This window comes from Alosa alosa, chromosome 9 (assembly GCF_017589495.1).
Source record: "Alosa alosa isolate M-15738 ecotype Scorff River chromosome 9, AALO_Geno_1.1, whole genome shotgun sequence".
In the NCBI taxonomy this organism is placed as follows: Eukaryota; Metazoa; Chordata; class Actinopteri; order Clupeiformes; family Clupeidae; genus Alosa; species Alosa alosa.
The window spans coordinates 19,008,535-19,032,231 of NC_063197.1; the positions used below are offsets into that span (position 1 = coordinate 19,008,535).

At 42.0% G+C, this 23,697-nt stretch overlaps 1 protein-coding gene across 6 annotated transcripts; it reads left to right on the plus strand.

Annotated features, from left to right (window-relative positions):
* The first annotated feature begins 317 nt into the window (after window positions 1-317).
* cc2d2a (coiled-coil and C2 domain containing 2A) lies at window positions 318-23,357 on the plus strand. Of its 6 annotated transcripts, none has more exons than XM_048252328.1 (41): window positions 318-359; window positions 623-865; window positions 2,625-2,700; window positions 2,941-2,988; window positions 3,441-3,518; window positions 5,049-5,256; window positions 5,623-5,714; window positions 6,036-6,137; window positions 6,921-7,022; window positions 7,297-7,536; window positions 7,747-7,906; window positions 8,096-8,232; window positions 8,431-8,562; window positions 9,713-9,922; window positions 10,293-10,399; window positions 10,779-10,919; window positions 11,247-11,403; window positions 12,163-12,416; window positions 13,993-14,170; window positions 14,637-14,790; window positions 14,930-15,077; window positions 15,324-15,462; window positions 16,543-16,746; window positions 16,940-17,032; window positions 17,170-17,261; window positions 17,968-17,982; window positions 18,488-18,655; window positions 18,940-19,045; window positions 19,190-19,299; window positions 19,528-19,624; window positions 19,796-19,897; window positions 19,993-20,169; window positions 20,445-20,459; window positions 20,982-21,185; window positions 21,293-21,382; window positions 21,506-21,619; window positions 21,763-21,897; window positions 22,017-22,139; window positions 22,294-22,352; window positions 22,734-22,911; window positions 23,023-23,357. In XM_048252328.1, the coding sequence occupies exons 2-41, from the start codon at window positions 852-854 to the stop codon at window positions 23,209-23,211; spliced, it is 5,148 nt and encodes a 1,715-aa protein (XP_048108285.1). In that variant the 5' UTR covers window positions 318-359; window positions 623-851; the 3' UTR covers window positions 23,212-23,357. The 6 variants fall into 6 exon arrangements, with proteins under 6 accessions (XP_048108285.1, XP_048108286.1, XP_048108288.1 ...); XM_048252329.1 differs by having other exon boundaries at window positions 338-532; XM_048252331.1 differs by lacking the exon at window positions 20,445-20,459 and having other exon boundaries at window positions 338-865.
* The last annotated feature ends 340 nt before the right edge of the window (window positions 23,358-23,697 follow it).

Consider the following 23,697-nt stretch of genomic DNA (forward strand, 5'->3'; position numbering starts at 1 on the left):
CACATTCTTCTTCAGTGTGCAGCCCTTTTATGGACTGTCTCTGCACATATTAAAGTTGGTCGAGAATTAATTATTGTAATCATCTAAAAAAATGTTATATGTGCAATACATTGTCTCTTAAACCCAAAATGACAAATCGCATTTACCCATCCATCAGACTGCCCGAGGTCTGTGAGTGCGATCTCTCTACCAAGCCCAAATGCGTACTACTTAGCCTACGTCATTGACTGGCAGATGTCTGGTTCAATGGAAATGCGATTTAGAAGCGACCATGTGGTCGTGTGGATATGCAGACTTTAGGCAAGGTTGGTTGCAGGATAGTTTTCTCCCGTTACCAGGCAGCAGTCGTGAAGAAGGCGGTAAGGAGGCTAGCTAGTTAGCACAACTTCAACATTTACTAACGGAAAACCTGACTGCATGCAAACAACGCACTCTTCTTATCATCCACTCGAGCAACTTCTAGGTCGTATCGAATGTCACTTTGTGACAAGTTGGGGATTGTTATGGTTGCCTAGACCTCAACGTTTTGAAAGTAGGCTAGTAACTGCTACTACAATTATGATATCGGGTTCACATAATTGATTGTACATACCTGCTTTGTTTTTCTTTCTGTTTTCTCCAGGACCTCTGTCTGCTAGTTAAGTCAATTTGATATGCTATTGTAACAACAACCGGTTGTTACATTCCTATTGTCGTCTGTGTCCAGTTGCGCTGCGACAGACACTCTGTTACAATGTTTCCTCATAATCTAAAATCCCCAACTCCACACTGATTTGAAAAGGATTGCCTGGAATCCATATGGTGGGAGTGCATTAGCCAAAGATAACCATAATCTTCTGCACACCACTACAATGGCATCCACCAGGTAAGACACATATTATTATTAGGTGTAGTTATACTGACTTTCCGATCAGTTTCCAAACACATTCACTCACTGGAGACCCTTTTATGTTACCTTTTATGTTACATTTTGGTAGGCTATACTATAGATATTATAGGAATCTTGTAGTATTTGGGACATACTAGGGTCATTCCACGTCAATTCAACCAGGGCCCACGCACTTAGGTCTCAAAAAATTCTGAAAAAATTACCAGGTGTACATATGTTACACAGGAGACACACTGTAAAATTACTCTTATGTAAGATCAATACTTTCCAAGATACAGACAGTTTTACAGGGGGAGGGGGGTGTCGATTTTGTTCGGGCTCTTTTTTTGGTCAAAGTTCACAAGCCCACAGCGCAAGAACTAAACCATGTAGGAGGCTCAAATTTTGCATGCTGGTACATAAATAGGAATAGTATGTAGCAAAATCGTCACGTTTGGTCTGGATAATCCTGCATGGTCATAGCTGTCCCTCAAAGTTGGTACAAATTTTATTGGAGTTTTTGGCTGGGCTCTGTTTAAGCCTTCAGAAGACATATTTGTACTCAACATAGGCTCTTTATTTATTTTCCTTACTGAGATAAGTAGAAACACTCTCACAAAAAACAATGAACAGAAAATAAATTCCTTCAGGGTCAATGCAAATCTTTCTTTTTTTATTTTCCACCCTGAACATGGGCAAAATGCCCCATTGACATCAATATGTTTTATATAGAGTCACCACACTGCCACCTGTGGTTGTATAGAGTAACCTGTGGTAGCTCTATACAAAACATATTGATGTCAATGGTGCATTTTGCCCATGATCAGGGTGGAAAGTGAAAAAGAAAGATTTGCATAAGACAAGTCAAATTGGTGTTTTTAAAAAGAAAAGATCATGGAGAATAAAGAAAAAAATATTAAAAAAAATCTTTGTATATTCCCACAAGGTGTTTGGGTGCTCTGAAAATGATAACCAAAATTATTTTTCAGACTTGTGAGGTCTGCTGTTCAGACCCTGAAGGGATTTATTTTCTGTTCATTGCTTTTTGTGAGAGTGTTTCTACTTATCTCAGTAAGGAAAATAAATCAAGAGCCTATGTTGAGTACAAATATGTCTTCTTCAATAAAATTTGTATCAACTTTGAGGGACAGCTATGACCATGCAGGATTATCCAGACCAAACGTGACGATTTTGCTACATACTATTCCTATTTATGTACCAGCATGCAAAATTTGAGCCTCCTACATGGTTTAGTTCTTGCACTGTGGGCTTGTGAACTTTGACAAAAAAAAGAGGCCGAACAAAATCGACACCCCTCTCCCCCGTAAAACTTTCTGTATCTTGGAAAGTATTGATCTTACATAAGAGTAATTTTTACAGCGTGTCTCCTGGGTAACATAGGTACACCTGGTAATTTTTTCAGATTTTTTTGAGACCTAAGTGCGTGGGCCCTGGTTGAACTGACGTGGAATGACCCACTATATAAGTATAAGACTGTACTATAGGATAACTACAGAGAGAAAAGGATATTGTAGAGGTATTACAGAATGTCACAGAAGTATTAAACACTACTATATAACTACCATATCTTCTATCTCCAAATCTACCATATTACTATGGTACTGTTTTGTAAGGCCATATAGCCAAACTATGTTTAATTCCGATTATGAATAGCAGTGACATTGATGTGTTTATTATGCCTGTAGTATGTTTACCTGTTCTTTGACTCTTGGTCTTTTTTCCTGCACCATTTCAGTGACATCCGAGACAAACTGCGGCAGAAGCGCCGTGCTTTTCAGGAGTCTCTAGTGAGAGTCCGCGATGATACTCAGGTGACCGTCCCTAACACTGTGTCATGTCTGCCATCGTCTATATTTACCTTGCCGTGTTGTCAATAACACATGCCTAACCCTTGTTTTAATTTAGCAGCCCATTAAGCTGTAGTGGGGAAAGTGTTTAACATGATTGAATAAGCCCTCTTGCAGGGAGGTGCATAGCATGTAGGCCTGTGTTACACAGAGCATGTTTATAAAATGGGGCTGTGGAACTTAGTGTTGTACTCTGCCTGCTAGGCTTTGGTCTCCATGGCCATGGACGTCAATAGAGACTCTGCTATGGAGGTTGGTGTGGTCTTTCTGCAGCTTGACTTATCTTGAGTGCTGTGCCCCTTGCTCTAGAATAGCCTGTAGGCCTAAACCTTGTAGTTCTGCAGCTTTTCCTTTCCTTTCCAAAGCTGCTATGCTTTCCCAGATTTTTAGACACTGCTGTACTTTGTGTGTGTGCGCTCAAGCTTGTTCCTCATGCCATTACTAAGATTTCAGTCCCTGTGAGGTAGGTTGTCCTCTTTTCTGAAATCCTTCCTTGCATGCTTTATGTTTTCGCTTTGCCCTTTATGACGCTCATCTCTAAAAACTCCTTCCCTACTCCTCCCTTCCTCCTTCCCTTCACGTATGTTGCTGTATTGCAATATGATTTGGTGAAAATAAAAATTGAATGGAAGCTAATTGCCAATGGTAGCGAGCTGTCTAGCTTGCTTTGAGCGTTTCCTTCTCATGTTTGTCTGTTGCACCAGGATCTCGCTGGAGAAGAGGAGCCGGCAGAGACTCTGAGGCGTTCGCTCAAAGCTCAGAGACAGAGGAGGAAGAAGAAGGTACACAAGCATGGGAATGGGCCCTCTTTCCATTAACTGGCAATGAGCAAGTTGTGCAATAATTGATAATACATTTTGTTATCCAAATGTGCTACATAAATAATCTTGCCTTGACTAGATTGTCAGGATTTAACGTTCTCAGTCACTATGCCAGAATTCAGATTTCCAGGTTGTGTAAGATTTGAAAATGGATTAATTATAAACTAGAATTGCGGTTCCGAGGAACTGCAAGAGTGGGTTTGATCAGGGGCATGGAACTCGGCGTCATCCAAGGATTCCAACGGTACCTCATTTATGAAAATTGGACATACGGGTCAAAAGTTACATGCACACACAGACAGCCCACCCCAGCCCATTAGACAGTGCCAGATGGCTTAGAACTCTTTTGAACGATTAATTCTAGAATAGCGTATTAATAATGGGCTAGCGCGTCCTCCTATTTGGGTTGCCAAATTAGCAAAGGCCAACTGTCAACAGCTGTCAGTTGTAGTCATGACCGCCTACGAGAGGCAGGCAAATTTCCAAAATTAAAACAATAAACAAATTAAGTGGACATCGGAGGAGCTTCCTGAGATGGTGGCGTCTTCGATCAAACGAAGAATATCAAGTGACGCCTTAGAGCTGGCCATATTTCTCCACAACAGGTAGCCTAGGCTAAACTTCATCTGCATCGCTAACTTCAGCTAAATATGTTACGTTGGTTAGAGAGGTATTTTTTGTTTTCACTGATTCCGTAATGTGTAGCTGGGTCATGGTTGGAGAAACGTTAAAGCAGCTGCAGGTCAACTAACGTTAGCTAAGTCTTCATTACATCTGGCAACCCAGAAGAGGCTCGCGTCTGGTAGTCTTGAGAACGTTCACCAGTGTTTTGATTTTGGCCTGCAGAATGTTCGGTAACAATCCTACAAATCGCACCTTTAAACAATTAGAGCTGTGATGTCAGAATCGAAATTAGAATCCTGAACATTCCGCCATTCATTTCAATGGGGCCGAAAAACGGGAATAATGCGAAAACGACAAGGGCCAGCGACACGAAAGTAACAAAGCTCCCTACACCGGTTCGGGCCTGAATTTTTGGAGTTCGAACCGTGTCGATAGCTGAAACGGTCTAGGAACAGTAGTTAGTACAAAAAGTGGGTGAACAGGAATAATAAATAAACTAGAATTGCGGTTCCGAGGAACTGCAAGAGTGGGTTTGATCAGAGGCATGGAATTCAGCCTCATCCAAGGATTCCAACGGTACCTCATTTATGAAAATCGGACATACGGGTCAAAAGTTACAAAGCCATGCTGTGGTCTTGCTGGATCAAACCCACTAATAACTGCCTCAAAAATGTCTGATGATTTCAGACACAGACATTTTCTTTCCTTTAAGGCCTGGATTGTGTAGATGAAGTATACAGTGGAGAAATGGAAATTTATTAGAGATACTGCAGATACATACTTACAGTGGAGAGATGGATAAGGGATGGCTATACAGTCGGGGGATCATTTAGTCACCCGCATCCTTCTTGACCTGACACCTCTCAGCTGCTGGAGGAGATGGCTGTGGAAGAGTCTCAGACCGGGGCGGATGAGGAGGAGATGGAAGATGGAGAGGAGGAGGAGGATGTGGAGACCTCAGCAGTGGAGGAGGTCAGCGAGGTCCAGTCCATCCAGCAGTCGAGGGGCAGATCGGAGACGGAGCCAGAGACGGAGTCCGAGGCAGCGGCCAGGTCCTTCACGCGCTCCTCTAGAGGTTCGAGAGCATTGTACTCTGGTCACAGTCACGCTGCATTAACCTTGCAGTGCACAGCTGTGTCTGTTTTCATGACAAATATTTAGTATTTGGGCCTTTTTCAGGAAAGTGACAATGTGTGAAGCTGCTTTACGCAATGTAAAAATGTCTTGCTAAATTCTACTACTGTAAAAGTCCCCCATGACCCTTCAGCATGTGGTCAGGTGTAGTGTACATGGGAATATTGGGTAGGCAGGGATGCCTGTCTCAGGAAGTTACAGTACAGACATTTTAGTCATTTATTATCAAGTCCAAGAAAATATACGTTTGTTGATCGTTTCCACCTTGTAAAATCATCTACTGTCTTTTGGATTGTTTTCTCCATAGACCTGCCTCCCTTGCCCATGTCGAGACCCAGCTCCAGCATTTCAGAGAGCTCAATGCGACAGCGGATGAGAGAGAAGCTGAGAGCTGCCAGAGTATGGTTCTATTTCACCACCTAATTACACCCTCACAGCTTTCCTTTAGCCTTAAGAGTTTTAGCTTTATGGCCTAGTATGGAGTGACATTTAACTGCCACAAGACTGTTGCCCCACAGATATAAACCCGCTCTCTCCACTACTCTGCTATTACACTAGTAGACTACTTCACTACACTACTCTTCCCTCTGCTGTTGACAAACATAGACACACACATACTGTATACATGCAGTATGTGTGTCTATGTTTGTCAACAGCAGAGGGAAGAGTAGAGTAGAGTTATCTATTGGGTTTTCCAATGACACTTTGTGTTTATGCCAGTCTAAAGCAGAGAGCCTCCTGCAGCAGGAAGTACCCGTGGAGCCTGCCAGTCGCCTGCAGAGTCTCCGGGACCGAGACACTCTCACCAGGTTTGACCGAGAGGTACACCTCAGTGTCTGGTACTGTCATAGTATGAGGTATTCAGTAAGCGACCAAATGAGAGTGATTAAGGCACTGGATGAGTGTTGTGCTGTAGGTTAATTCACCACCTCCAATGTCTTGAACTGTCTGTCCACTAGTCACTTTACATTTGTCTTCTGCCTCACTGTTTGCATGCTGTATTAGCACATATGCACAACCCCTCCCTCCATGCCACATACCTTTCTTAATATAGTTATTTATATATAGATATATAGACTCTATTCTTGCACTGTTGCACTGTTTGACTTACTCATTTGCACCATCACCATGACACTCATTCACACAGAGCACCTTATCTTACCTTATGCACTGAGAACCACAGACTCAGTCCCTGCTTCAGTCATTGCAAGCGCACCTGATTGATTATTCACCCACAATGTGGATACTGTTTTTTAGAAATTATTTTGATTAAGTTTTATTTAGTATAATTTGTATTTTGTATATTTAGTATATTCTTTATCTTCTACAGTCCTTATTGCTTAGTTGTGTTTTTTTATATTATATACTTTTAATTACTTTTTCTGCTGTTATTGAATGTGTGTGTGTGTTGTCTGTATGCTACTGTGACCTTGAATTTCCCCTAGGGATCAATAAAGTATATCTATCTATCTATCTATCTATCTATCTATCTATCTATCTAATCTACTGAATGATATCTGAAATGGTTTACACAAAACTACTAAATACATGTAATACTTGTAATAAACTGCTAAATACATGTAATATACGTGTAATATATTGCAGACAGAGCCAGAACTCAGGCATGTACCAGATGGAGATTCATCGGAGATTTTAGGAAAAGTGAAGTTTCGTGAGGCTGTACGCAGAGTGCGGATAGACGCCCAGGTTAGAGCTATCCCTATAATGTCTGTGAAAGTGTTTGGTAATATAGATATGGACAAATGGCATAGAATGGCATTAATTGTGTGACTTGGAGGAGTTCAAATATCTTTAAAATCTTTAAAAACAAAACTAGACATGTAATTCCTTACATTATGGTGTTTAGATATATGATGTGACCTTGTGTGGTGTTGCCTTGCCATGAATATAGCCATAGGTTCTCACATGCCATTAAGACTAATTTATCTACTTAAGACTTCCCTTATGCTGTTGTACACAGAGAGAGGCTGGCATACCCACAGGTGAAGAGGCCTATAACTTCTTCACCTTCAACTTTGACCCCGAGCCTGAAGAAGAGCCCAGCAAACGTCGCAAGAAGAGGAGACCCAAGTCGGAGCAGGCAGAAGGAGGACAGGAGGAGGAAGGAGAGGGGGAGGGAGAGGAGGAACCTGAGGAGCAGGAGAGGGAGGTCGAGAGGGAGCCAGCCAGAGAGGATGATGAGGAGGAGGAGGAGGAGAGGGTAAAGTGATCCCTTCATGAATACCAACATCTCTGTATACATTTATTTCAGAACAAGGAAATGAAACAGCTGTACCTTAGTAATCAGAGTTATGTCTTGTCGTAAGTCAAGCCAATTTTACAGTCCACTTATACTTTCTCTGCTTTCTCTATGTAAGGAGATGCAAGATATTTGAGATGATTGTGTGTGTGTGTGTGTGTGTATTCTCAGGACGAAGAAGCTGCTCTCGTCAGAGATGGTGAGGAGGACCTGTTCCTCATTGAACAGTCCTCTCAGGACTTCCTGGAGGTGAGGAAAGCAGAGTACATTGGGTATAACAGACGAGTCCAGCGCGAAAGTGAGCTGCTCTTCACTCCCAGTGTGCGAACAGGTACATCAGACCATACACACACACACACACACACACACACACACACACAAACACAAATGACTGTCTCCTCACCTGAAAACAGCTGTATCATCCCAGTTGAGACAAATGCTGCCTAATTATAGCACTGCCACTGACCTGACAAGGGGCGCATGATCCGGCCAGCACTTAATTTTCATTTGCATACTTTAGTGCCTGCTTCCAACAAGTTGCCTGACAACATGCAGCCGCGATACCTGGAAGAAGAAGGCCTCTACGTTGGAGAGAGGCCAGTAGTTTCCCTTACCAATGAGAACATTCTGGAAAACCGCATACTAAGACAAGACCAGGTAATTCTATGCATCATTAGTATACAAATGCCTGAACAAAATGTGCCTTGCCTTGCACTGCCAGATTACATTTAGTTAGCTTCATCTGGCTCCAATACTTTCAGTAGTTTCAATGCATATGCTTTGTGTCTGGGCTGTGTAATCGTTACTTTGGAAAGATTTCAGTGTGGTAATGCAATGAAAATGACATGTTCAAAGGCCACAAAATGGTTTGGCGATGATGGGAGAATCATTGTTCTGCCTGACCCAATCAAAGAGTCCTCGACCCGACCTCCTCTGTTCCATGTGGAGGGTGATTTGGATCCCTCTCTGCAGACTGTTTATAGGAAGGTAAGTGCAGAGCTGAGCTGACTACGAGCATCACATTCAATAGGTTTGTAATCAGGGGTGTGTCACCGCAATGTTATGTGGGCTTTCCCATGTGCTCACAATTTGCAGGAATTGAGGGAAACTGAAATTGACTGGGGATTGTAGTCCAAGAGGTTTATATCAACTGGAAAGCTGTTTATACTGGCCTAGGATAAAAGCAGACCCACAGAGAAGAAAACATATTTCACACAGAGGCAGCAAAGTTAAACCTCAAACTCATCCTCTAGAGGTCAATTCAGAAACAAACAAACAATAGAGCTTTAATATTGGATGCCATTATTGTAAACCAATCATCATTTTGTACATTATATTGTACATATTTTTGGGACAATTTAGACATATTGATGTGCAATTTGGACTGTCTTGCTTCTTTAGTCATGCTTTCTTTCACTGGATGTTCATTTGCTTTTTGTAACGATGATGGAATAGTGAAGCCAACTGTCAACATTTCAGTCATGATGATGTGTCACAAAGCGCAGCAACACAGAGCGACGGTTGCTAGGCAAGGTGAATGGCCGATAATATTTACCGGCAGGAGAACTGAGGGGCTCAGGGCCCAGCTGTCCGATGAGGTCATGGTGCAAACAGGCCCTCCATTGTGGAAAGAGAGGGAGAGAGAGAGGCAAAGAGTTCACACATGGCTATTTAGGGTGAGTACAGGCGTGTCACGGTTGATTAGTCACCGTAAGCACTCATCCCCAGAGATCCATTGCACTGGGCTCTGGTGCAAGGGAAACACCCCGTGCAAAACACACCTACACAATTCCTTACATGCTGCTCCCACGCCAGGGTTCATGTTAGCAGTGCACACAGTCCAACAATGGGCTCCATCTGGATGTGTAGTTGTAGTATGACACTCCAATAATAACAGTATATTAAAAGTGACAGTGCTTGTAGCTTTTATTAATTATGCCTAATTTATGGTGTACAATTATATCAGGAAGATATGTAGATGATCCTCTTTGAAAGTTCGACATCTCCTTGTGACTGAAACTCTCATTTTCGCATCTCTTGCCCAGTGAGATCAGAGAGACAACTAATGACTCATGAGGATGACCTCATGCAGTCCCTCATTCATTCACTGACGCAGTGCTGTTTTTGCGACACACAGGCAATTAAGTCCAAGTATGCCAAGCGCTACATGCCCGGGGTAGGCGACACCCAGGGGGACTACCAGCTGGACGTGGACGTTGCCGGCCTCATCTTCTCCCACCACGGCCTCTTCAGCCGCGAGCATGTGCTGGGGGCCCGTCTGGCTCAGTTATACGACCAGCACCTCAGCAGACAGCATAAAAACCTCACCCGTCTGCTCACTGATAAGGTATAATCACTGATCTGTCATACAGAATATTTTCTCACACTGTTGATCAGTTAGTACAATCTACTGACCTATTATATAGATCATAGATAGATATAGATTATAAAAGGAGCTTGGCTAGAATGCAGTATGCTGAAACGTTGTGGGTTCAATTCCCAGCTTCCATCATTGTCCCCTTGAGCAAGCCACTTAACCCCAAGTTGCTCTGGGGACAATGGCCCTTGTAATAAAATTTGACATATAAGTCGCTTTGGATAAAACCGTCTGCTAAATGAATAAATGTAAATGTATATTAGTTGGTACAACCTTTGTGTTTATGGCAAGGTTAGGTAAGTACACAAAAACTCATTTCTGGTGTTGATGTGTGTTGTAGCTGAGTGGCTTGCGGAACACCATACGGAACATGCTGGAACTTCATGGTGGACAAGGCTTAAGCGAGATCACACAGCAGAGGATAGCGGAATACAAGCAGGAAGTGAAGTGAGTAACCTGAAAGTCATCACACACACAAATCAAATCAAATCTGATCAAAACAAATCAGTCTTTATTCGCTTAGCGCCTGTTGTGCAATGTTGCAATACAAGGTGCTTTCCAAAGTATGAAGAGATGTAAAAACAAAACCTTATAAAAGCAAGACCTGGCAGAAACATGATAAAATTGAGAAATCTGTAAGGCACAATGTGACATCATGAAAACAAAATAATTGGGCTTAAATTTGACAAAAGTGTGTAAAGTAAAATAATAAATAATTTAGAAAAAGAAAAGTCTGCATTCTTTTGTTAATAAGAAGTGTCAAACATGTGAATATGTTGTGTTAGTCCCGTGGGAGTGTGGGTTGTGATGTTGCCCTGTGTGGCAGGATAACTCGTCAGATGCGTGATGCGGAGCAGGAGAAGGATCGGGCTCTGCTGAAGAACATTGTGAAGGTGTGGAAAGAAATCAAAGCTCTGAGAGAATTCCAGAGGTTCACCAACACACCTTTCAAGCTCTATCTGAGGAGGTAACTAACCATCATAGCACAGTGTAACATGGTGATTACTGTATTTATGGTTCTGTATTTGTGAAGGCTGAATTTCACTTGATCATTGCCAAAAACCTGAGCCGGAGCTAAATAAACATATTGTATAAACACATTTTGAGAGACATTGTGTATACACACATATTACAAAACATTTGTATACACATTTTTTGAATGGATACATCAAAAATGTTTGACTTCTCAGAAAAGACTCAACAGAATGCATTACACCTAGTTTTCTATTGATGTGTTGATGCTTGTGTTATTTGCTCGAGCTGAAAGTCTCTGGCATGACCGTTGTTGTTGTAGGGAGGAGGTTGACAGAGCCTCAGATGAGCGCGAACATGAGGCTGAGATTCTGGCAGAGGTGTCCGAACTGCAAGCAGAGAGCTGGGAGGACTACGAGAAGAAGGTGACCGAGTACAAGCAACAAAACGAGGAATGGAAGACCTGGAAAAAAAAGCAAGTATGTTCTTTTTTACAGTTAGCTGAAGAGAAGTAAATTCATTTCTTATGATGACTGGATAAAAGGAAATTTTTCATCTTTTCATCCAGAGTTATGGATGGGTCATCTGTGAGCCTGAGATAGTAAAGTAAGAAGGATAATGCTGCTTTCGAGATGTCTCGTAAATCATCATACACTCACCCGTACAACATGTACCAATGAGTGGCTTTAGGAACGCCTTTCTCTCAAGCCACGAGGGGCATTAGCAGGAGGCTAGTCATTGTTATTGTTTTGTGCTACATGTAGCCTCTAGCTAAATGGCTGGAAAACAAATTGTTACATTGTATTGCAGGCACAGCAAGACCGTGCAATGCATTAAATGGTGACCGGATTGAAGCAGCAATGTAATCTAGTGTGTAAGAGCATTACATCAACTTTAACATGACCAACACAGTACATATGCAAAAAAAATACATGTCATCTCATCTCAACTATGGGCGTAGCCATGTTTGTTGTAAGGTCGTACATCTACCTCGGGGTACCCTCAAGTACTCCGAGGTAAAGTGGGCGTGCCTGCCCAAAATGCCGCAAGAAAGTTGGGTAATTTACACTTTTCAACTCGGGCGGCGGATTTACGAGACATCTCGAAAGCAGCATAAGATCATTTCAGAATGGTCAAGTTAAGTGGCAGCCTCATGCCAGACAATTAAAAGCATGCTATATACGCACAAACAAAAACACCTATCAAACACACTGCTGACCATAATTCACTGTGTGCAGAAAGCCATGAAGAAAAAGAAGAAGAAGAAGCAGCAGTCTCAGGACGAGGAGGAGGACGAGGTTGAGGAGGAGAGCGAAGAAGAGCTGGGCGAGGAGCCCACAAAGCCAGACCCTCCTGAAGAGCCAGACCTGGACGCCGTGGAGCGACAGGTGCGGGAGAAAGCCGCCAGGATACGCCGGAAGCCCGGGGAGCCCATCCTGGTGCCAGAGTTGACCGCCTCAAGCAATATCACTCCCAATGAGCAGTGTCCCAGGTAGGGCAAGAACAGAGCACAGCACCACCAGTTTACATCAAGACCTTAGCGCAACCAGATCATTTACAGTTTCAGGTCAAGATAAGTTTTTGAAATCATTAAAAATGTAACTTTTAACTATTTTTACTTTTAATAGCTGTGTAAGTACTGATAGAGTGTATACAGTGCCTATAAAAAGTATGCACCCCCCCCTTGGATATTTCCACTTGTAATGCTTTTATAAATGGAATCTTTAATATAAATGGAATATGTTAAAAATATATAATTAAAAGCAGTTGCATAAATATATTAACCCCCGTCAAATCAGCATTGAGTAGATGCACCTTTGGCCGCAATTAAAGCATGAAGTCTGCGTAGATAGGTCTCAATTAGGCTTGCACATCTGGAAACTGCAATTGTACTCCGTTTTTCTTTGCAAAACTGCTCAAGCTCTGCCAGGCTGGAAGGGGATTGGGTATGAACAGCCCTTTTTAAATCCAGCCACAGAGTTTCTATACTGGTAAAGAACTCGGGCAAATGTTGCTGTATGCATAGTTTATCCCATCTCAGCTATTGAAGCCTTTAACTTCTTCAGAGTTGTCAGAGTTGTCATAGGTGTCTTGTGTGGCCTCCCCCACCATTATTCTTCTTGAATGGTCACTCAGTTTGTGGTGACGGCCTGGCCTGCTCTAGCCAGATTTGCCATATTCCTTACATTCCTTAATGATGGATTTCACTGAACTCCAAGGGAATGTTCAGTATTTTTTATTTGTATCCATCCCCTCACTTATACTATTCAATAACCTTTTCTTTGATTTGTTTGAAGAGTTATTTTGTGTTTATGGTGGAATTATAGCCAGGAATACTGATTGACCAGTGACTGGACCTTCCAGACACAGGTGTCTTTATATTACTATACTATACCAGAGACTTTCTAATGAGGAGACATAGCACTCAAAAAATCCTTCATAGTAATGCATGGGGTTAGTTTGAAACGCCAATATGGCAGTTGTCTACACATACCCCACCCCTACCGCGGCAAAACATCGACATGTGAATACATTGAGCCAATCATGTGGTGTGTTGTGAAGACATTGTGCCAATCATGTGTTGTGATCTCGCTGCTGGAGCAAGATTGGTGTCGTGAAGCCTTGCGCACGTGCATTTCTCCCGAAATAGATGCCCGATAAGTGCCCAAAAAGCGTTGCAATATGGCCGCCGAGTGGAGGAACTTGCCTAAAAGGACTTTGAATATACACTTTCACTGCACTCAGGCAATCTCCATTTCACTAATTGTGAGACTATTAGCACCAATTGGCTGGACTGCTGTTGATTTAGATCAGTCACTTTAAGGGGGCTGAATATTTATTTTAATTATTGTAAATCTTGTATTGTAAAAAAAGGCCAAATTAAATTGTCAAAGATCCCTTTTAATAAAGCAATAAAAGGGGAAATATCCAAGGGAGTTGAATACTTTATAGGCACTGTGCTTCTGTGATATAGTTTATTTGTATAAGAATGTGTTTCGTTCAGTGTAAACTGATAAATGTAGTGTGTACAAAAGGTGTATGACTCATCTTTCCAAAAATTTCCCCAGGGCTGAATTTGGGAGAAGGCAGGATGTGTTGAAGCGCTCTCTATTTGTGAAAGTTCTGTACAACGACAAAGAAGTCTCCCGCACAGATAGCCGTGCCCTCACTGCAGATTTCAGGGTCCACTTTGGCCAGATATTTAACCTGAAGATCATCAACTGGCCTGAGAGCATCAAGCTGCAGGTACTTCAGCAAAATGGCTGTGCAATGACAGTCAAAATGGCCATAGTACTTGATACTTTACTAATGTGACTTCTGTGCAACTGCATTGCAGGTCTTTAGATTGTAGGCTACCAGTGGAATATGAATTTTTGGTCAATGATCAAATTAATATTTGGTCAACGATTTGCCATATTTACAAGGCTCACACACTCTCTCTCTCTCTCTCTCTCACACACACACACACACACACACACACACACACACACACACACACACACACACACATATATAGTACACAAAAGCAAACACACACATGCAATCATTAAAATGAACAAAAGTTGCAAGAGTAGAGGATGGAGTAGGACATCGACATCGTTTTTTTTTTTTCGGAGAGAATGTGCAGGACTGAGCGGCGGTCATATGTTGTACCACTATGTAGTACATATAGTTATGATATGTAACTGTTTAACTGCTTCTTTCTCCATAGGTGTATGAAACAGTTGGATCTTCAACAACCCAGCTGGCAGAGGTGTTTGTGCCGGTCCCAGAACCATCCATTCTTACAGGCAGTGCAACCTCTGAACAACTGGAGTTTAGCAGTAACCAGCGAGTCACGTTCAATCATGAGGGAGTCGGCAGTGGTAAACACAGAAACACACAGGCCGACTTACACACACACACACACACACACACACACACACACACAACACACACACACCACACCACACACACAACACACACACACATACACACACCTTACACTTGCTGTTTGTCTTGCAGATGTGCCCTTCTCTTTTGAGGCGGACGGCAGCAACAGATTGACCCTGCTGACCTCAGGGAAGCTGTCCTGCTGCGTGTCTTGGGCCATCGGAGAGGATGACATCCCTCTCGCTCCCCCTATGACTCATGCCAGTGCGGGCATAAACAGGTGAGCCAACTATGTACTCAGTGGTAATCTCAGAGACCAGAGAGGAAAACACGAACCAGTCTTTGTGCTAATAATGGGCTAGACTCTGGTTAAACCACAATATTGACACTTCTGCATCCATGTTGGTGTTTATCTGTAATGTTGGAGATTGATGGCAGAAATTATTCAAATAAAAGAAATCGATTGTATAATGAAGCACTTATATGAATAGATTTTAAATGGACTTGGTCTGTTTTACGTTTACAGTGGGATAATGCAAATGGATGCAATCGCGTGCATCGGGGCCTCAGGTCTGAATGACATGAAGAAGTTGGGAAAATGGGCTGCAGAGTCTCGGCTGGATCCCAACGATCCCAACAACGCCTCCATCATGCAGCTTCTCTCTGTGAGTAACAGGATGATGAAAACTTGACGGATTATTCCAAAACATCATTTAATTGAATTTCACTGTGTAAAATGACACAGACATTTCTTTAAGTCTGCCATTGGTTATCATTAGGGGTGTCACGATTCTCCAAATTCTCGATTCGATGTAATTTTCGATTTTAAAGTCATGATTTGATTCGATTTTCGATCTTTTTTTAAATATTACTATTAATGCATTCCTTATATGTTATTTACTCTTTTTGGCCTTTTCCTTTTCTTTTTCGGGGGGCTTTTATTTTGAAACCGCTTTGAAACCGTTCCAACCGCGAGGTTGTAATGTAAACAGAACTAACTTTAGGCTAAAACAGACGTGAACATAGTAAAATGAAACAACACATAATGTTAATTTGATTGTTTCAGCACACTCCGAAGAGACCCAAGGTTAGTGTTCATGGAATATGTACTTATAAATGTGCATTTTAAGCCTTAAAGTAACTTTGGACTGTAATTAGACCATCTTTTTACTTGCTAAGTTGAGTAGGCTAAGTTAGTTTTAATTGACGTGAATGAACGGATACTTCCACACCGGTGATTTCAAAGTAGCAAGAGGGGCTTTGATTTCGGTAGGTTGATGTGTAGGCCTATATTTTAACTGGCTGCAGCCTAAAATTAGAGGAGTGTTGACGCTGCAGTTCAGCAAGTGCATACATGCTGGACGTGACATTGGGGGTGTGGCTGCATCGTCGATTCTACTTTTAAGTTTGAAGTTCGAGATTGAGATGTAATTTCGATCGATTTCGAAATAAAATCGAAATCGTGACACCCTTAGTTATCATGATGATATGATAGTGGTCCCTCAGCTTGATGTAAAACCACATCTGAAAGCACTTTCAGCTATGTTTTGGACAAGCATCTGTCAAACATGAATCACTGTAATAGATCTCCCTGGATCAGATCTCAGTGGATAACATGAAAAAATTGTGCAGTGTCAGCTTGTTATTGTCGAAGCTTGCACATTGTTACCAAATGTCTATCTGTCTGTCTGTGTCAGCCCTTTTCTCTGTATCTCTGTCTGTTGGTTTGTCCACCCTTCTTCTAGGTGGTCAGTGGCGGCGAGGTCACAGTTCCTGATTACTTTCGCCTGGAGCAGCTGCAGGAGGAGTTCAACTTCCTGTCTGATGAGGAACTGGACCGGTCGCGGAGGTTCCGCCTGCTCAGGCTTAGGACTCAGGAAGTGGCCGAGTTCCGTGGCTACAAGTTTGTGCCCACTCTCGAGCGCGAGGTCTCTGAGAAGGTCTTCCAGGTCAGGGTTAAAAGCCTCCCAGCCTCTCGTCATTGTTTAAACAGTCTATCTTCATTACATCTGTTTATGACACTGTCTTTACCACAGATTTATTCCATATGGATAGATAAAATCCCTCAGCATTATAAATTATTTTAGTACCGGTTATATTGAATCATAAGAAAATGTCTTATAGTGATTTTGCAATTTTTAGGACTATGAGAAGAGACTAAGGGACGGCGAGATTGTTGATACCAAAGAACACTTGGATGCCCATAGGGCACTAGTGGCCAAGTATCTACAGAAAGTGAGTCTGCCTCTTTACACATTAAAAATGAAAGCCTCTCACAATTCAAACGTGTGCACTGAAGAGAAAAACAAATAGACTATGTTGGTTGCCATTCAGTTTTGCTAAGACCTTTTGATTGTCTCTTTTCCTCCAAGGTACGAGAGTCTGTGGTTAATCGATTCCTCATTGCCAAGCATCATTTCCTCTTGTCTGATGTGGTCCTGGAGGAGGAGGTCCCCACTATTGGGTAATTATGCACTATTCATTATGAAGACGCATGAAGGAGTTTGACAATATTTTAGCCAAATATTGATCATCCTACATTATTCAAACACATCCAGGATCCTCTCTACATAGCCTTTTTAACATGACTGCACTTAATGCTCCGATGAAGCCATTTTAAAGCATTCTGTTACATTACTCTCTCATTCCGGCTGAGGTCATTACTTTCTTTCCCAATGTAGCATGCAGTGTTTCAGTGGCACATGCCGTCATTTGGAATGGGTGATGTAGCTGCTCTTAAATAACTTCTGTAGAGGTCTCCAATAAATCATGTGTCCACAAGTGCCAGCGCTTAGAGTGATGATCAGGGAGAAACTAGGGTGGGTTTTCATTTGAATCTGGATCTGATACACACACAGTACTCCACTGGTACAATGTGTTTTCCCAAACTGAAAAAAACACACTCTTGGACAATCTGAATATAGTTGTTTTGTGTCTTCTGCTAGAAGACATTTTTTTTCCCACTTCTAAACCACATTTAATTAGATTAGACGTTATACACTCTATTACATCATCCATCTTTATGTGCCAAAGACACATATAACCAACCAAAACACTGAACCTTTTTTCAAGATAAATTTGACAGTTAATTCATCCAGTCACCACGTTCTATTTGTTAACCCTTTTTCTATGTTCCATCTCCTTATTTTGCTTGGCATGTGTTTATTCAGTGGTCCTGGCGCTGGGTATGTTTTAGGATCTTTTATTCATTTTTGTGTATCCATTTTAGTTTGTCCCTACCTACCCTGTAGTCCTAGTCTATGTGACTGTTTTAGCAAAGCTCATCAGTGGGTTCTTTGTATGTAGTTGTCATCTCATCGTTAACACTGGATATTGGGAAGTACGAGTTAAACCATTATGTAAGGTCACTATAGAAAGTTCTTAAATGGGGTTTAGTCCTTATATCCTCCTGATTTTGACATAATGGCTTTGACGTAAAAGTACTTTAGTGTTTTAAGCATGATTGCTGCCAGTCCTGCTGGAAATACGGTGAGTTGAAGTCCCGGTTTGACACTGGGAATTTATATCTGATATCTGGAACTGAAATGTCAGGAACAGAAAACAAATGGAAGTTATATTTTGGTTTGTGTTCATAGTGAAGTCCATGTTGTAGTTATTGAAAACCATACTGAAAGTAGTTAAATGACCAGTTGCCAATGTTGTACTGAGTTTGATTGGCATTGCTCTCAGGGTCCTTGGACTGAACCTGTTTAAACTGGCTGAACCCAAACGTCCCCTGAAACCACGGAGAAAAGAGAGAAAGAAAGTGACCGCACAGAACTTGTCGGACGGAGACATCAAACTCCTGCTCAACATCATCAGAGCCTATGACATTCCTATACGAAAACCCCAAGCCAGGTATCTCACTGTCTCACTATTGTTGTGCTAGACTCATCTTATTTAATAAGCTCTTATGGCACTTACCGTATTGAATAAGCTCTTATTATGATAAAAATTGTTTGAATCAGACAAGAGCATCAATGTATAAGTGAGGACAAAGCAATAGCCATGTGGTGTAAATAGATATTATTTGTCTGGCTGTAGGCCTTGGGTATTTAGGCAGCACAATGACCACTATCATTATCCTTGAACAAGGCTGGCACTGTTGACTTAAATGAAGTAAACGTGTGTTGTTATTGCAGCAAACCTTCGGTTGCGTCAAAGTCAACCCGCTCAGTCACAGAAACATTCACTACTGGACACTCCTCACAGACTGCCATGCAAGGCACTGATTGGCCTTTCAACCAGGTATGGTAAAGTGGCCATTTCCTGTTGCTAATGCTGGCAATGGTAAACCACCACTGTCTCCAATGCGAGTTTGTTTTACAGTCTTGTGATATTTGTTTTACATGTAACTTGTTGTTACATGTTACTGTCACATGTTTCCATTAGGTGCTTGTCAGGCCCTTTGTGGAAGTGACATTCCAGCGCACGGTACTCCAGACGTCCACTGCCGAGGGCCCTAACCCCTGCTGGAACGAGGAGATCCTCCTCTCTTTTAGGTAAAAAAAGTAGATTCAGAACTTTGTTGCAGCTACCTCATATGCATGTAAATTTGAATGATGTTTAGCAGAACAAAGTCTGGCACTGACCTGGTGCCGTGACAGACGTTTTTGTGGGAGCTTTTATCCAAAGTAACACAGACTCGCAACGGCAGGTTTGGGGATCGAACCTGGGTTAACTGTTTGTCAATCAGTGATGTAATTGTTTTGATCTGTGTCTTGTTTCAGTGCTCCTAATGGAGATTATAGTACAACCAGTTTACAGTCCGTGAAAGATGAAGTCTTCATCAACATCTTTGACGAGGTTGTTTATGAGATAAGTGAAGTGAGTATAATACAGTTGTATTACTTATCAAATGAATAATAAAAATGGATTGTTATATCTGTAATTTGCACACAGCCTAGGTGAAACCACACTAAACCGAGTATCTTCACACACTACTATAGAACTATTCTGCCTTAATAATGTCTTCTATTCCCTGTTTTGCCCCATCAGGCTGAAAGAGAAAGAGAAAGAGGAGGCCTTTACGCACATGTTGAGAGACACTGGCTCGGCTGTGTGAAGATCCCTTTCAGTACTATTTATCGTCAGTCCAGGGTAAGACTGTGTATCAAAAAAAAAAAAAAGAACTTGCGTTAATGTTGCCAGTGACTGGGCAGGTCACAACTCACACTGACTGATGTGTCTGGCAGATTGATGGAACGTTCAAAGTGGAAATGCCACCGGTGCTGTTGGGGTACACCAAAGAGAACCATCTGGTGAGTGACGGCGGCTATGACATTGTGCGCAACCTGACTGAGGGAGCCTTCATCACACTCTTCATCACCATCGAGCCTCAACTGGTACCTGGTGAGACCATAAGAGAAAAGGTAAGAAGAAGAAGAACAACAACAACAATAACAACTTCAATCTCCTATCCCTATTTCTGTCTCTCTTTCTGTTTATTGTGACTACTTACTATGTGCACGGTGGGAAAGTCACTTCATTAATCTTTCTGCTGTTGTTGCATATTGACAAAGCAAAACGATGATGATTTTATGTTTATCTTAAATTGTGGCACTCATTTTTGAGTGAGTTGAGAGACTTAATTTAACTCCTCTGGTGTTCTGTCCTGTCTTGTCTGTGTTTTCGCTGCATTTGTTAGATGAAGGATGTAAAGGTAAAGTTTGCTGTGGTTTCATGTCCACAGTAACTTGATGACATGATCTTGGTGTTCTGCAGGTTCAGCATGTGCTTTTGACTAGCTGAATATGGGCTTCGCTTCACCCACTAATCAAAACATACTTCCAAATAATGGAAGTCTGTCACTGATAGATTTTTATTGCAGCCTTGTATATAATGATAAGAAATGTGGGTGCCATTTGTGTACCACTTCCACATTTTAGTGCCCTATAATAGTTGAGCAACATCCTTGAGATGTTGACATGGCTTTATAGTGTCATATCCTGCCCCTCAAATAACCCCTCTGCTTTCAGATTCTTAGTATGGCTTGCATACACTAAAAATGCATTCAATTCAGCTATAGTACTATCTGTTACTGCATGACCATGGCACCAGGTCAGTGCCAGACTTTGACCTACAGAGCTTTTTTGAAGAACAAGACAGCCTTCCAGTGTGGACCACAGTGTATTACTAGCTGTATCAATTTACATTTTACTGACCTTTGACCTATCCCTACCAGTTTGACACGGAGGAAGACGAGCGTGTGCTCCTGGCGTCCGAGTTCTTCGAGAAGGACGCCATGCAGCGCTTCCCTGACCGGCCTTGTCTCACCACCGTCATTGACATCAACGGCAAGACAGTGTTCATCACGCGCTACATCCGTCCACTTAACCCGCCTCAGGAGCTGCTGGATGCCTCGCCCAACAACCCACAGGAGACCATGGTCTGTTGAAGGACACAGAGTGTCACAGTCAAGACCTTCCTAGAAAAAAGATATCCCACCGCATGACACCATCCTCATCCTGTTTTTATCCTCTCTCTCTGTTTTAGGAGTTGGTCGCCCGCTACGTTTCCCTTATTCCTTCCCTTCCCGACAGTGTCTCTTTTGCTGGGGTCTGTGACCTTTGGAGCACTTGTAATGTGAGGAGACATTACTGCATGCAAGGCATTCATTTAGCTTACTTGATGGCCTTTTTTTTTGTACGAATGACCTCTCCACATAACTAAATGTAGCACGTTGTCGTCTTGTTCCTGTCCGTCTAGCAATTCCTGACACTGCTGGCAGGAGATGAGGAAGAACACGCTGTCCTGCTCTGCAATTACTTCCTCTCCATGGGCAAAAAAGCTTGGCTTATCATTGGCACTGCCATCCCTGAGGTACCCTATATCAAGTCAGGTTCCTGACTGAACAAAGTCCTTCACAGTGGAAGTGACAACAAATGAAAGAGAATTATTCAAGCAAGCATTTGATTAATTTCCTGTTTTGCCATTTCTGACATCTATTTGTTGATTCATGACAGGGGCTCACAGCTTACGTGTTGACATATGAGCAAAGTCGCTACCTCATCTGGAACCCCAGCAATGGTCAATATTACGGACAGTATGACACTTTCTGCCCACTCCAGACCATTGGATGTCTGATAAATGCTGATAATGTGAGTGACAGTTATTGTACCGTAAGAGAATGAAAAATATGAAAATAGGACATTTACATCACGTGTATAACTGATTGGTGCCACTCCCTCTCTGTCTCTATCTGTCTCATATCTTTTAGATATGGTTCAACATTCAGATGTATGATGCCCCTATGAGGATTAGCTTTGATGTCACTAAAAGCAAGTTCTGGAAGCCTTTCTTCTCTCGGGCTTTTTCTTATCCAGGACTCTCTAGCGTACAGGTAAACAAGAAGACAATATTTTTGGAGAGTCCAGTCATCTCCCTCTGATGCCTGCTTTAGCATACTTACATTAAAAACATATTTAGATCGGAGGTGGTTGTTTTTATTTGCCTGGTTAAAATGGACTCAATGCGTCCCTACTGTTTTCTTGTAGCCTGAGGAGTTGGTTTATCGACGCACAGACAAGGCAGCTGCCACAGAGCTTCAGGACAGGTAAATTCTCTAGTGTTTGTTACTAGGTTATTCTCTAGTGTTTGTTGTTCCTTGCTGCACTGTTACTTGTTATTCTGTCCCTTTCCTAAATAAAAGTGCATTTAGGGATTGACTGGATCCTTAAATGCACTGGACTGAGAACATTTACGATAAGCATTTTTTTAGTCCGTACTTACCGTGATGGAACTGCCTTGTTTTTATTTATTTATTTAAATTGTATTATTTTCATTCATGTTTTTTTTCCCACTACATTACCATTACTTTGCTGTACTTTTTAATCCCAGCTGTAAACATTCTGTCAGTAGTTTGATTGGTTTATGGACGCAAGTCTTTTTTCCCCATGTTTCATTTTATGTCAATGTCCAACGGGTGTCTCTGTAGGATTGAGAAAATACTGCGAGAGAAGATCATGGAGTGGCGTCCACGACACCCCACCCGCTGGAACCGATATTGTTCCTCCACCCTACGCCACTTCCTGCCCAAACTTGAGCTCAGTGGAGGACGGGACGTTGCTGAGGAGCACCGCCTGGAGCTGCAAAGCTTGCTGGGAGAATACAGGGTGCGCCAGGATTTAGTCATTGTGGTGTAATCAGACACACTGGAGACCCAAAAAAGGGACGTTTCGGCTGACCTAACTTGTCTTGTTTTCTTTATTATTCCCCCCTCACAGATATCGGGCTTTCCACTACATCTGCCATTTTCAGAGATCCAGCCAATCATTGAAGCTGTGTACAGCACTGGAGTTCATAAAGTGGAAATGTCTAATGTGGAGTTTGCGCTGGCTGTTTATGTTCACCCGTACCCCAATAATGTGTTGTCTGTGAGGGTATACTTGGCTTCACTCATAAGGACACGTTAGGTCTGGACTCCCCTAAAATGTTTACTAAATTATTTCTCTAAGCTGTTTTGCACATGGTAGTTTGATGAGAGCAATCACTGTAACATGTAGAATACTGAGAATAGCCTTGTGTGTGTCTGTGTGTCTGTGTGTGTGTGTGTGTGTGGGGGGGGTACTTGATTTCTCTGTAGGCTAACATTTTATATGTTATATATTAGCCTATAGCCTATGTGAGTTCTGTTGTGTAGGTTAGCGTACTATGACCAACATTTGAATTTACTATTGCTGCTTTTTTCATACCCTACCAGTTTTAATCATGACTCAGAATGAAAGTTAGGCTACTTGTATTATGTTCCCTAATGTATCTTACAAAACAGTGTAAGTAATGTAAATATATGAGAACGGGTTTTCAAGAATAAAGTTACCCAATTGAAAGTTATTAATTGATAAGTTTACCTTTCGTGTGACATCTCAGACGCGCAAAGTTGCACGTCACAAGAAGCTATT